This window comes from Leptidea sinapis, chromosome 37 (genome assembly GCF_905404315.1).
Source record: "Leptidea sinapis chromosome 37, ilLepSina1.1, whole genome shotgun sequence".
NCBI lineage: Eukaryota > Metazoa > Arthropoda > Insecta > Lepidoptera > Pieridae > Leptidea > Leptidea sinapis.
Window position 1 is genome coordinate 2,180,200 of NC_066301.1, and position 14,977 is coordinate 2,195,176.

General features: G+C 33.6%; 1 protein-coding gene across 3 annotated transcripts in view; it reads right to left on the reverse strand.

The window, feature by feature from the left end:
• Positions 1-2,910: 2,910 nt before the first annotated feature.
• The window catches only part of LOC126975673 (apyrase-like), a 34,902-nt gene continuing 22,835 nt past the window's right edge, over positions 2,911-14,977 (reverse strand). For 2 of the 3 annotated variants that reach the window (XM_050823668.1, XM_050823669.1), the window contains exons 8-11: positions 7,535-7,616; positions 6,771-6,929; positions 3,981-4,135; positions 2,911-3,132 (exon numbers count right to left, since the gene is read on the reverse strand). In XM_050823668.1, coding sequence (XP_050679625.1) covers positions 3,010-3,132; positions 3,981-4,135; positions 6,771-6,929; positions 7,535-7,616 — 519 coding nt within the window. In that variant the 3' untranslated portion in view covers positions 2,911-3,009. Of the gene's footprint in view, positions 3,133-3,980; positions 4,136-5,590; positions 5,736-6,770; positions 6,930-7,534; positions 7,617-14,977 lie in introns of those variants that run through there. The other variant, XR_007731775.1, reaches the window with a different exon arrangement.

Genomic DNA, 14,977 nt, shown 5'->3' on the forward strand with positions numbered 1-14,977 from the left:
GACGGGACCTGACGGAATTCCAGCTAGGTTTCTTAAAAATACATGGGAAACCATTTCCTATCCAATACAAATAATATTTAATAAATGTCTGAATAAAGGAATATTCCCTAGCGTTTGGAAGGTAATGTCATTTTTGTCAAAGGTCTTTGAGAATCTTGTACATGATAAAATTTACCCCCTAAATCACAACAATATATTAGAACAACAGCAAGGCTTTGTCAAGGGAAGATCAACCACAACAAATTTTATTTTATTCACGACTCACGACGATATTATTGGATAAAATCTCCTGCAATGGCATAAAAGGCAACCTGCTTCGTTGGTTTGCACCCTATATTACTAACAGTACCCAGAAAATCGTCATTAGTGGTTATGAGTTCGTCCTGTTAATGTAACATCCGGTGTTCCTCAGGGATATATTTTAGGATCTTTTCTATTCGTTCTATTTATTAATGATATTCACACATGTTTATTAAATTCAAAATTCTTACTTTATTCAGACGACCTGAAGATATATAAAAGTATATCAAATCCTTCTTATACTATTCTCTTGCAACAGGACTTAAATAGACTCACCGACTATTGCAACGCCAATAAATTGTTCCTGAGTATTCCCAAGTGCCACTCTATAACGTTTTATAAAAAAAGAAATATTATTACCTCCCAATATTCCCTTTGCAGTTCAAATCTAGCTAAAATGTGTAGTGTCCGTGATCTTGGCATACAGCTTGACTCATAACTACATTTAGACTAGCACATTAACAATATTGTAAACAATGCACATAAGATGTTTGAATTTGTCATGCGCGTATCCCGCCAGTTTAAACAACATACAACATTCATAACACTTTACAAATCACTAATACGTTCTCAACTTGAATACGCTGTACAGGTCTGGGATCATCTGTACAGTAAATATACCGATATGATTGAGACTATACAGCGTAAATTTCTAAAATCAATTCATTATAGATGTTACCAATCTAAATTATCATACCCTGATCTGCTACAAAAATATAACTTACAGACCCTAAAGTCCAGAAGGAAACTTCTTGGGGCTAAAACATTATATGGATTATGTAACAACAAATAATATGACTGCCGTGATTTAGTACACAATCTAAATTTCCAGGTCCCAAGAGTTGTATGTCAGCGCAGTGTACGAAATCGTCCCCTTTTTGCAGTTAGCCCAATTCGGACCAACTCCGGCAAACGCGCGCCTCTCCAGCGCCTCATTAGCACACACAATGAAATCTTTTCAGATATTGACATATTAGGTTTATCGGAATTACAATTCAAATCAGCAATTAATAGCACATTGAAACAGCATCAACTTAATAAATTTTATTAAATTAAATTTAAACTTAAATCTCATGGTTATTAAATTAAGTATTCTCATTGGAGATTGTAAGCAACATCGTTTGTAATAATCTCTTGATCGTAATAATCGCATTATTAGAGTCTGCTTTTCTTTCTTGTTATCTAACACTTATTTACATAGGCTGCACTAAAAGTTTCGGGAATGGAATATTTCCACTGTTCCTCTCATATTAAAATCTTTTTAATTGAAAACTCCTTGGTTTTAAAAATCGAATACCATTTATTTATTTAAAAAAAGATTCTCGGTCTTGTCACAAGGTCTTGTCAAACTTGTTTAGTCGTTGAGAAAATGGAATTGAATCGAGAAAATTCTAGAGCGATGATTTATTATGACTTTCGAAGTGGTTTAACACAAAAACAGTGTGTTGACCGGATGATTTCTGCATTTGGTGATGAAGTCCCTTCCAAAACCAAAATTTATCGCTGGTTTGCTGAATTTCAACGTGGACGAAGAGAGAACCGCAACCGCCACATCATCCTCCATCACGACAATGCGAGTACTCACACCGCGCACAGAACATAAGAATCCTCTTAGAGCAAGAAAACATAGAATTATTAGACCATCCGCCGTACAGCCCCGACCTAAGCCCTAATAATTTCTATACTTTCCCTAAAATAAAGAATAAATTGCGTGGTCAGAGATTTTCTTCACCTGAAGAAGCTGTGGACGCCTACAAAACGGCCATTTTGGAGACCTCAACTTCCGAATGGAATGGTTTCTTCAATGATTGGTTCCATTGTATGGAAAAATGTGTCAAATTTCGCGGAGAATACTTCGAAGAGCAATAAATACATTTTTAAATAGTAATGTTGTGTCACTTCCTTGATTCCCGAAATTTTCAGTGCCTCCCTCGTAGTAACCCTTGCACTTAGTACATCTTATGTTATTTCTTCCTCTATTGTAATCATCTAGTGTGTAATGGTTTTGTGTCCCAAATAAAATAAAATAAATAAGGTATCACAACTTAATTAGTAATCTAACCGAAACCGATCCATTATTAAATCGCCAAGTGAACAGGTAAAGGTTCTTTAACATAAAACTTTTCTAAATATAATAAAAGTTGTGTATGTAATTGTGTTCGTGTTTTTAATAAGTTACCGAGTAGCATTAATAATTTAAATTCTAGATTATTTAAGAATAAGCTATATAGTTGGCTAAATTCTTATAATTTTTATAGTGTTAGTGAAATTATGGAAATCAAATTCTGATTCATTGTAGTTAAATAATTGCATGCTAGGAATAGTGCCAGCAAAACATATACGGTCATTATTATAATATTTTACACCATTGTATACTATGTTTTTTGCAAATAAATATATTATTATTATTATTAACGGATAAAATAGAGAAACCAGAGAAAAAAAAAGCCCGCTGAGTTTATAGCGCCCGTTCTTCTCAAGGCTGAGGCACAAATCGTGGTGAATGTGTGGTAATATTAAATAATAAGTGATTTACAAACCGATTATGAAAAAAATGCTTGAATTTTAAGAGTAAACAATATTATGTAATCAAATAAATAAAACAATACGTCATGCACTTAATGAAATTCTTATGCTTGTATTTATTTTTCTTTTATTTAAAAAATCACTCTTATCTTAACAATTAAATATGAATAGGGTTATATTGAATTAGTTATAAATAACAATCCGTCGTTCTAGGTATACATGAATTGGGCAATGAGTTTTTATATATTTCCGTAGAGCAGTTTGGTCGAACTCAAGAGTACGGAGATGCCTTTTTTTATCCATCATCTGAAAGAAATAAATAACGAATTATTATTATTTTATGTACCCTCGAGCGATGTAACAGGGACGAAACATTGATATGTTAAAGACTGCCTGACGTCACTTTGATGGCGTCCTGCGGGTCTACCATGAACTCTTATTGCGATTCAATTGACAAATTGATATCAATTGAATCGCAAACTGATTTAGTTCGTTTATTCATTCGTACCATGAGGTAATATTTCAACCTAAACTGGATAGCTTATTTGTCAAAGAGAGCGATTCGAAAAAAGTTGCTACTTCCTTAGAGGAAAGTGAATCGTGTTGTTAATAACTTTTAAAAAATATTGAAAACATACAGAAAAGGAAAATTTTATTGATGAATGATGAGATGAGAATACTTTATTGGACTTTTTTGTAAAACAAAATACTGAAAATAAATACCAAAAATAAAAATACTGAAGACAAGGCAGTAAGGGTCCGGGCTATAGCCTGTTGGCAAGAACGATTTAAAAAAAATGTACTCTGTGGTCCTGTCAAATTAAACATCAATGGAGGTGCATAACTCGTTATTGTTACGAAAACAGTAAGTAAGAGAGACAAACTTATGCAACGAATGTAGAGCGTCATCTCTTTCTCTCACCGCGGACCACAGACAAATTTATTTCGTTCATTCTTCATAAGCGATCCAAACGCCATTTAGTAAAAGGCACTTCATGGTACGAATTTTAGTAATTCAGTTTAGCTACCTTAACTGAACTGCATCGGAATAGCATCGGAAGTGAAACTGTCGAGAGCATTTCTGGGGCTTTTAACAACGGACAATCACAAGATATATTAATATTAACAAAAGATATATTATAATGAACACTAACCGCGTATCCGTCGCCACCATACGTCAGATAGCTTGTTGCTACTATTTGGTAGGTTTGTTCAGCCTCAAGTGGTACATGGAAGCTTCCTTCAACTACGAACACTTTGTCCACTCTACTGCCTTCTGGTTTTGATATATTGTAGATTACTTGAAGACCTAGAAATGAAGTTTTTTTTTAAAAAAGAGTGATTTACTCTTAGGCTACTGATATCACTCATCTTATAATGCGTAAATCAAATATAAGTGTCTTTATTATTATTATTCGTGACTCAGGTTTATTATATTCGGGGGATGGTCAAAAACCAGCTCTTGTATAGCCTCAATTATCAGGCTCAATCTCAGAGAGGTCTACTAAATCAAGAACAGGTCTATTTAGTGTTGTGTAATGAACTCTTTGACTAAATCTATTAAAATACGCTATCTGGAGCGTATTGTGTTTGATACGATCGTAATTATTTTTATTTAATAGGAAGCAAATCGTCTCACATGATGGTGGTGAAGCAACCGCCCAAGAATATCCGCAACACCAGAGCTCAAAAAATGCGGTGTCGGCCTTTAAGATGTTAAATGCCCTGATTAGATCAGCGTGCTTATACTATGAGATCGGCCTGCGGATCGTTCTGAGCTTCCCTGAGATTGCGGCCAATGACCTGAACTCAGCGACGTCAATGGTTGTGCCTAAAATACACGCGATATCGGAAGCGGTGTCATTTAAATATTGCTGCCCACCACTTGGTAGTACGCTTACCGATGCACTCGTCATGGGTGGCGGGGCTAGAACAATGACCTCTGTCTTCTTGTTCAGTCCCTAAGGGTTACTGGGGAATACCCATATACCTGGAAGAAATGGGACTGCCCGAGACCGCAATTGTAGTGTGAATTCTCAACCTTTTAATGCTGTGTACTGATTTACCAGTGGGAGGCTCCTTTGCACAGGAAGCCGGCTAGATTATTAAGGCATAAAAGGCATTTATTTTCTCAAAATTGATTCCCTTAGAATTCTTTTTGATGTCATTTCTAATATACTAGATACTACTACTGCTTCGGAAACAAATGGCGCTCTGAGAGAGAAGAAGCGGCGCAAGAAACTCTCCCAGCATTCTATTTTTCCGCTCTTTTTAATAAAAATATACAATATTGTACTTTCATTGCTATTGCTATAAAATAATCATAATCTAGTCCCAGGCTGTCCGATCACTTAGATATTCAGCTGTGGAGTAATAGGATTTACGACAGAGGCATTTTTTTTATAAAACATTTAAATTTATTTATAGATAATGCCTGAAAAGTGGCTGGGACTTTATTATAACAGTGTATACATTTACCCTTAAAACTATTATGTATCTTATGAAGCCTACTGGAATTAGTTACAAGCAATCCCTTATTTCTAGTGTTATAATAATGAAAATCACTATTAAGAGCAAAAACGTGACGATTTTTGTGAACGTTTAATTGTAGTGCCGCTTAGAATTCTTAGGTTTTTCAAGAATTCTGAGCGGCATTGTATTGTAATGGGTAAGGCGTATCAATTACCATCAGCTGAAGTCCTACTCGTCTCGTCCCTTATTTTCATAAATAAAAAAACAACCTTAACGTTAAAGATGTCCTTACCTATTTCAGTAAGGTGATCGGGAATGTTTTCGCTCTCGCATTTGACAGAGTTAAGATACGCCGTCACCATATGTCATAGCGTGGCACGGGAAAGCTGACTTCAGCTTAAAATTATTGCTGCCTTTTAGAAATACGCCGGTGATATCTGTTCAAAGCGCGTGTGCGAACACGTATCATATATCTAACGGCTGTTTTCAATAACCTATATATCCTTAGTTTAAGTTACTAGAAGGAGACAAATCTATTCTTTAACGCTTACTTACTTTTCAATAACCTAATTAAATCTATGACTTAATATAATAATAACATAAAGCATTGGACTATTGGCAGTTTTCAAAAACCTATCTACCCTTAGTTTAAGTTACGGCCGTTCCCAATAAACTTTCTACAGATAGAGATAAATTACTACCTTCTACTGTCAGTAATTAGTTGCCAATAATCTGAACGTGTCCCAATACCCGATAAGTCATTCTTATCGCCTTATATTGGGACGCGTAAATTTGCAAATTCCATACAAACTACTATCGCTGGTAAGCTATACGTCGTCCCATTGACAGACAGCGTGTACGGATAAGGTGAATTACCGTCGATAAGTTCATTGGGACAGAAAAGTCAACGATAGTTACGATTTTTATCTCAAGTAATAAATAAACTGAATATTGGGAACGGCCGTTATGGATACACTGCTGTCACCGTTTAATGACAAGATCTTATCTATCCATAGTTATGTCCAATATAGTTATAGTCCAATGCTATCTGTCAATAGGGTATTGAAATGTAAGTAAGCGTAAAAGGATAGATTTGTCTACGTATAGTAAGTTAAACTAAGGATAGATAGTAGTAGGTAGAAGTTATTGAAAACGGCTGTATTACTATATTAGACAAACTATGCAAAGATATGATCTTGTCATTAAACTAGAGATACGTTATTGAAAACGGCCGTTAGAGATTTCCTTACTACTGGTATTAATTTATTTTTTTAAAACCACGAGGAACGTTTTCAGCGAAATCTAAAGTATTTTCAAGTTTAATGTTATCAATAAATACGTAGAAGTTACATTGGATTACTATTATAATCATTTCTTTGCTTTGATACATCGAGTTATAAATAAAAATTAACATTTACACTAACCAAAATTATTCATTAATACCTTTTCATTTACAGTAATATTATACTTACCAGAAACCTGTAGTAGCCATGGAGCCATAAAAATATTTGTCTGCATAAGATCACTCACGGACCGTTCTAAGGCTTCTAATATATATTTTCCTTGTAATTCGAAACTTTCCACGGGGTCAAAATATGGAAATAATTCTACAACCTCACCCTCAGTCATAGCTGAAACACAACAAGTAAAGTATATATTTCTCTAATGCAATCAAATATACAATTTCAATTTCTACAAAACTTTATGACGAATATAAGTTTCTCGTGTAATATTCTAAAGGATCCTTTCGAACATAAGCTTACGCAGAAACATTGAGTTAATGAAAGGTTTGCTAATTACGCGGTTCAAAATCATAATTATATTTTCATGATATTATTTCCAGTGTGAGTTAAGTTTATAATAATTTGTCTAACTTCACGTTGATTGATTTTCTTTAAAGTTTTATAATGATGAATACGTTCAAAATTCGAATTTAAATTTGGTAAAAAAATTGAAAACAGACACGAGGCTTACGCCCATAATTTAATTTTCTGAGTCCTTTATTCAAATGTAGATAGACATGATGTGCTACAAATATGATTTTCTAGGTACCTAATGTATTTTGTCATATTATATATGTATTATACATCTTATGGAAACGACAGAAGGTGATAATATCAATTATTTACCTACAGAGTGTTAAGCGTTGGCTACTAAATGAAGGCGCTTCTTTCGTTCGTAATTCTGTGGGCAAAAACTGATTAACATTGATACAACATCAATCACAACGACTTACCCCCGGCTGGTACAGCTGCTCGCATATTGCTTCGCTGAATCAGCGCTATGAAGTGATACGGACTTTCCACGTTAGTTTTACCCTGAAATCATTTAAACAATATAATATTAATAATACTGACACACTTTTTACACAAATTATCTTGCCCCAAATTAGGCATATATAGCCTATGTTATACACTTACTTAAACATATATAAATACATATAAACGTCCATGACTCGGAAACAAACATTCATATTCATCATACAAATGTTTGCACCTACCGGGATTCGAACCCGGGACCCCTAGCTTAGTAGGTAGGATCGCTAACCACTCGGCTATATATGTCGCCGTAATAATCTGTAATAGAATAATTATTAAAAATATTATTTGCCATACTTTCATTCTCAAGAAATAATAATAATGTCTCACAAAAATTTTTTTTTCGCCTGCATATATCATGATGGTTATAGACAGTCACTGATAGTGAAACTTAGAGCCACTATAACCAACTTTGCAAATCCTGTGCTGCACTGCATAACAGTACAAATAGTAGTTTGTCTTGTGTGATTGAAAGTGATTTCTGGGACTCTTTTATTAAAATGAGCTCATACAGACAGTAGAGTTATATGAAACAGACATAATATGGAGTGCAGGTCCGGCCACATTATATGGAATATTGCTGTCATCTCTGGAGGTGACTACTCGCAAAATCGACAACGATACATTCGGATCTATACGATAATACTCCGAATATATCGTACCTACCCAACAATAACAAATGTTCGAATTCCTTATCGTTTATCGTAACCATCGACTAATATGTTTTTTTACGATGTTAGAGTGAATTAATTATATGCAAACCTTGAAAAACTAAATATTTTCTGTGCTATGTCGCTGTTAAGTGTCAAAAGTCAAAACATTGCTTAGACGTTTCTAAGGCGCGTTAATTCAATTTGTTTTGGATTGAAGGAAGTTGTAATGTAATTTACAGCATCACAGATCTGTAACAACAATTATTTTAAGTTGCACTATTTTTTGTGGACAAGATTACTTATTATAGTTAGTAAAAATCAACTTGAAATTTCTACATTCAAAGAATGGTAAGATTTCCTGATAAAAGGCATAAAAAAGGCATAAAAGGCATTTATTTTCTCAAAATTGATTCCTTTAGAATTCTTTTTGATGTCATTTCTAATAACTACTAGACACTACTACCGCTTCGGAAACAAATGGCGCTCTGAGAGAGAAGAAGCGGCGCAAGAAACTCTCCCAGCATTCTTTTTTTGCGCTCTTTTCACTAAAAATATACAATATTGTACAGTCATTTTTATCGCTATAAAATAATCGTAGTACTATCGTATTCCGTGCAAAATCCTTGTTATATTACACACGTACACAAGTTCTTTAAAATAAAATTATTTAAACGCGGTATATCGACAGTTAAATTATTGTAAGTTGTATATGAATGGATAAAGTCTGGATCGAATAAATGTTTTGATTAAAACGTGAACAGTTTAATAGTTTAAATAAGTGAATTTAAAGTAAGTTAACTAAGTTTTTAAGAGAATAATTATTCTGAAAGTGACGGTGAGGTATAAAAAAGTGCTAACAATTGCATTCCACTATAGTGCTTATTTCTTTGAGGATTGCGGCGATAAAGGCATATGACACACGGCCGTATATGGTTTTATACTGGATGAGCAAACTGTAAGCGATGTAAAAATTCTAATAATATTTTAACAAATATTAATAAGAGTTACATCTGAGACATACACTTATTGAACTAAGTGGTTGATGAATCTTTTTGTACAAGTTACCTACTTACCTAGCATATAAAGTTCCATAATGCCTTTATGCACAAAATGTTCAGTAACTATTCTTGTTACACAAAAACGTTTGAAGTGTACAAAATGCAATAACCAATACCATTCTGAATGTGTTGGTTATAATAATAATGATACAAAGTCACGATCACAGTGGATATGTTCTAGTTGCTCCCCAAACACTAAACAATGTAATTTAAATAGCACTTCCACAGTGTCTATTGAAACGCAAGCAACCAATTCTACTATATCGTCAAGTGTTATAAGTAAAATTGAGAATAAGATTATCGACGTAATTACGAAGGAATTACCGAGTATTATTCGGGAGGTTCTGGTTTCGGAGTTGGAACCAATTAAACAGCAGTTACAACAACTAAAGGATTCCACCGCAGTTCTTAATAATCAATACGAAGAATTATTAGAAGTTGTCAATTCCAAAACCACGGAAATATCATCTCTCCGCTTTGAAAAAGACACCCTATGTGATACCGTAAGCGAGTTAAAATCTCGAATTGGGCTTATGGAGCAAATTGCACGACAGAGCAATATAGAAATTATTGGAATCCCGGAACATAGAAACGAAAATACAAAGAAAATTGTCGAACAACTCTGTAGCGTAGTTGGGTTTAACCTTTCATCGTCAAAGAATATTTTATTGGCTACGAGAGTTGCTAAGTATAATCGTGAATCAAATAAGCCAAGAGCCCTTATATGTCAGCTTCCTAACAAATTAATGCGCGACAATTTACTTGCAGCTGTTATATTATATAACAAGACACACAAAGACACTAAACTCTCCTCAACGCTATTGGGCATTGCTGGTCCCCAAGTGCCAATATTTGTGAACGAACACTTGACGCGAGCCAACAAATCCTTGCACGCTGATGCCCGAAAGAAAGCCAAAGAAAACGGTTATAAATTTGTTTGGGTAAGAAACAGTAAAATATTTATCCGTAAAGACGAAAATTCTCCCTCCAAGACTATTTTGAGCCCGGAACAACTGGAAAAGTTATTTAAATAATTTTCTTATTTATTTTAGAATTCTTGTTTATATTGTTTTCTCACCGTTCTGTTTAGATTTTAATTTAATTTAATTTATATGTCTATTAATTTAAATGTTTTTAATAATGCAACATTAGATATATACTACCAAAATATAAGGGGAATGAGAACTAAGTTGGAGGAGATTAATAAAAACGTATTATTACATAATTATATGATAATTATACTAACTGAGACCTGGCTCAATAGCAATATTTATGATGGAGAAATATTTGACGATCGCTATGAGATTTATAGACGTGATAGGCAGTCTAATTCTTCATATAGTAATAGGGATGGTGGCGGTGTTCTCATTGCCGTACATAAATGTATTAAATGACCTCTTTTGAAAGTATTGCTGAAGACTTATGGGTAGAATTAGAGATTAAAATTGCTAATGGGTTTGACAAATTAAGCTTATGCGCCGTATATATGTCTCCTCCTATTGATAAAACAGTTCTTCAGGCCTTTTTCTCGAAATCATCTATTGCTGTAAATGAATCTAAGAAACATTTGATAATTGGGGATTTTAATATGAGTTTTATAAAATGGACCAGAGAGGATGATAATAAATTTCTGGAACCCATTAATTTTCAAACTCCAATAGGTACCTCTTTGATTGACCACATGGCTTTTTGTAATAGTAAACAATTTAATTCTGTGTTAAATAAAAATAGTAGAGTTTTAGATTTGGTGCTGTCAGACATAAAGAGTGTGACGGTAGTGGAGACATTAGATGCTATCTCAAGTACGGATTATCATCATCCACCATTAAATGTATCGTTAGACCTGCTTCAAATGAGTAATTTAAAAGAAAAAAATAATGTCCGTGAAAATTCTCTCAATTTCTTCAAGGGTGCATATGAATTAATAAAAAGTGAAATTTCATCGATAAACTGGTTGTCAGAATTAAGTAGCTGTATGGATATAGATGCTATGGTAACGAAATTTTATTCCATTTTACATAAATTTATAAAACTACATGTTCCTAAACAATTCAAACGAAATTATAAATACCCTCCCTGGTTCACACATAACCTTATTCAAGTGTTGAATGAGAAAGAAAAGATACGAAAACGCTACAAAAAATATATGAATGAAATGGATAAACTACAATATAACTTATTAAAAGAAAGATCTCGTGTGCTTATAAATAGTGCTTATGAAAAATATATAAAAAAAATAGAAGATAATATAAAAGTAAACCCAAAAATGTTCTGGTCTTACATAAAATCTAAAAGAGGTAATACAAGTGTAATTCCATCTTTAATGAAATTAAACGATAGTTCATCGAACGATGGCACTGAGATTGCTAACTTTTTTGCTGAGTTCTTTTCATCTATATATAATAACACATCAAAAATTGTATCACCACAAAAGGATAGACACACTACATCAAAATTTAATAAAAATAGTACAAATCACCTACAGGTAAGCGAAACAGAAGTTAAAAATAAGTTAATGTCTCTTGTCATTAATAAAAGTGCGGGAACTGATGGTATACCTCCCGTATTCTATAAAAATTGTGCTGCGGAATTATCGATACCTTTATCAATAATATATAATAAATCTCTGAGGGATGGTATATTTCCAAGTGAATGGAAAAAAGGGAAGGTGGTGCCTATATTCAAGAAGGGTAATAAATCGGATATTAAAAATTATAGACCAATTACTGTACTAAGTACTCCTGCCAAAATATTTGAATCTTTTGTCTGTTCCCAAATCTCATGGGAAACTAAACATTTAATAAGTGAAAAACAACATGGTTTCGTTAAAAAACGATCAACCCTTACAAATTTGATGTGTTTTACTGATTCTGCTATAACTGAAATGAGCAATGATAAGGAGGTTGACGCTGTGTATACAGATTTTAGTAAGGCGTTTGACAAAGTCGACCACACCCTGCTAATAAAGAAGCTAAGAGATGCATACTGCTTCTCAGAAAGTGTATTGGTATGGTTAGAATCATATTTAGCTCATCGACCACAAGTAGTTAAAATAAGTGGGTATCAATCTAGAGAATTTCAACAAACATCTGGTGTTCCTCAAGGCTCTAATTTGGGACCATTATTGTTTACACTGTTTATAAACGATATTTCCAAAAGTATTCAAGAATCAAATTACGAGTTATATGCAGATGACTTAAAAATATATCGTACAGTTACTTGTTCAGAGGATCAAACGAAACTACAGAATGATATCCATCGTGTAATGTTATGGTGTAAAAATAATTTGATGGAACTCAATGCGTCCAAATGTCATTTTATAAAATTTTCTAGGAAACGAAAGAAATTGGAGAGTAAATATCATATTGATGGCATACAAATAAATCAAATAAACCATATCAATGATTTGGGTGTCATTTTAGACGAGGAGTTGAGATTTGATAAACATATTGACAAAATAGCTCACAAAAGTTTTAAAATGCTTGGGTTTTTCTTACGTAACACCAAGGCTTTTACATCAATTCCTACGCTTAAAATACTATACTATTCCCTTGTAAGATCTCAGGTTGAATACAATTCGGTAGTTTGGTGCCCCTATTACAAAACGTACATCACTAGGATTGAGTCAGTTCAAAAGAAATTTATATCCAAATTGAGTTATGTCACTAATAATTACACTATTATAAGTTACAAAGACAAATTAAAATTTTTCAATATGAAAACCTTAGAATTGCGAAGAAATGCGTCACAAATTCTTTTCTTATATAAATTATTAAATAATCAATTAGACTGTCCATTACTTCTATCTAAGATTGGATTATGTGTACCACCTTATCCTTGTCGTATTAGTACATATCTGCCAGTACATGTACGATTTTTCAGAAACAATTATGGCTCAAATTCACCTATCCAACTTATCTCAAAATTATATAACAGTAAATTCCATAGTAATAGTAGTATAGATATAAATTTTAATACATTTGGAATTTTAAAAAATACGCTTTTGAACCCTTATAATTTGGATGTATAAAATTATAGTTTTTAGTAATAGTAAACACATATTGTAGTAGTATTACTTAACTTACAATAATAAATGAAGGCAACGCTGTGCATACCTATAAGTTAGATATACAAATATAAATATAAGAAATTTTATATTATAAGTAGTCATAATATTAATTGTGTGTCTAGTTGGTAAGCCTTTTCTAATAAATAAATAAATAAATAAATAAATAAATAAATAAATAAATAATCACAATCTAGTCCCAGGCTGTCCGATCATTTAGATATTCAGTAATGGAGTAATAGAATTTACGACAGAGCCATTTTTTTTATAAAACATTTAAATTTATTTATAGATAATGCCTGAACAGCGGCTGGGCCTTTATTATAGAAGTGTATACATTTACCCTTTAAAGCTATTATGTATTTTATGAAGCCTACTAGAATTATTTACAAGCAATTCCTTATTTCTCGTGTTATAATAATGAAAATGTTGAAATACGTTTCTATAGAAATTAGCACAGTATCTCATAAGCTCATCATAGCCATAGCTACACTTTACATAGGGTATGTTCCGATATGCACTGCGAGCACTGCACAATGCTATCACTGTAGAAAAATTCGTTCCGTTATGAACTGCGAGTATACTGCCGCAGTACTCTAGGGAAAAATATGACGTCATAAATCGCCGCCATATTCTACTGTGAGCACTGGCGTTTTCGAGGTAAGATACTCGCAGTACTTTGATCACGTGATCAATTAAAACCACTCGAGTGCCTAATGTTTTATAAATAATACCTACAGTTTATCCCAAATATTTTTAATTTAACAGTTCTTCAACAACAGTTTTTTTTGAATGAACTAGAAAACTTTAATACACTCATTTGAATGCGGCGGACAGTATACGGGTGTGTGTTCCGTTTTAAATAGCATCGAGAGCCTAGAAGGTGTCGTTGAGAATATCGTAATGGTGACGTTAGATTATTTGTCAAATTTGAATATTTGTCACTGACATTTACAACTAAGAGCCTTACTCTTAGAACTGATAATATCGAATAATGTTTCGTTCGTTCAATCATTGTTTCGACATTGGATACGATATTACTAAGAGTAGGATATCGAATATCGATTTTAGGAGTATGTCCCCTGGCCTGGCGCACCTCAGCTCCATCCATTTGACCGTGTGCAACACAGAGCAACTCGAATTGTCGAAGACCCAGTGCTCTGTGAACGGCTGGATCACTTGGCGTTGCGTAAAGACGTCGCTTCATAGTGTGTCTTCTACCGCATTTATCACAGGCAGTGTTGCGAAGAGCTGTTTCACTGATTCCTGCCTCCGAATTCCACCTTCGTACGACACGCCACAAGTTAGGATATCATCCCCACCATCTGGATGTGTGGCGGTCCTCCACAGTGCGGTTTACTTTCTTCCACTTACTACAAAGCTGTGCAATGAGCTTCTTTGCACGGTGTTTCCTTGATGGTACGACATGGGTACCTTCAAAAAAAGCGCGTACACCTTAAAGGCTCGTATGATTCCTCTAGTGTTGCAAGAGAATATGGGCGGTGGTGATCACTTCGTTCACTTCACTCGTTTGTCCTCCTTTTCCATAAAATAATAATAATAATAATAGCTGTAACAGAGCAC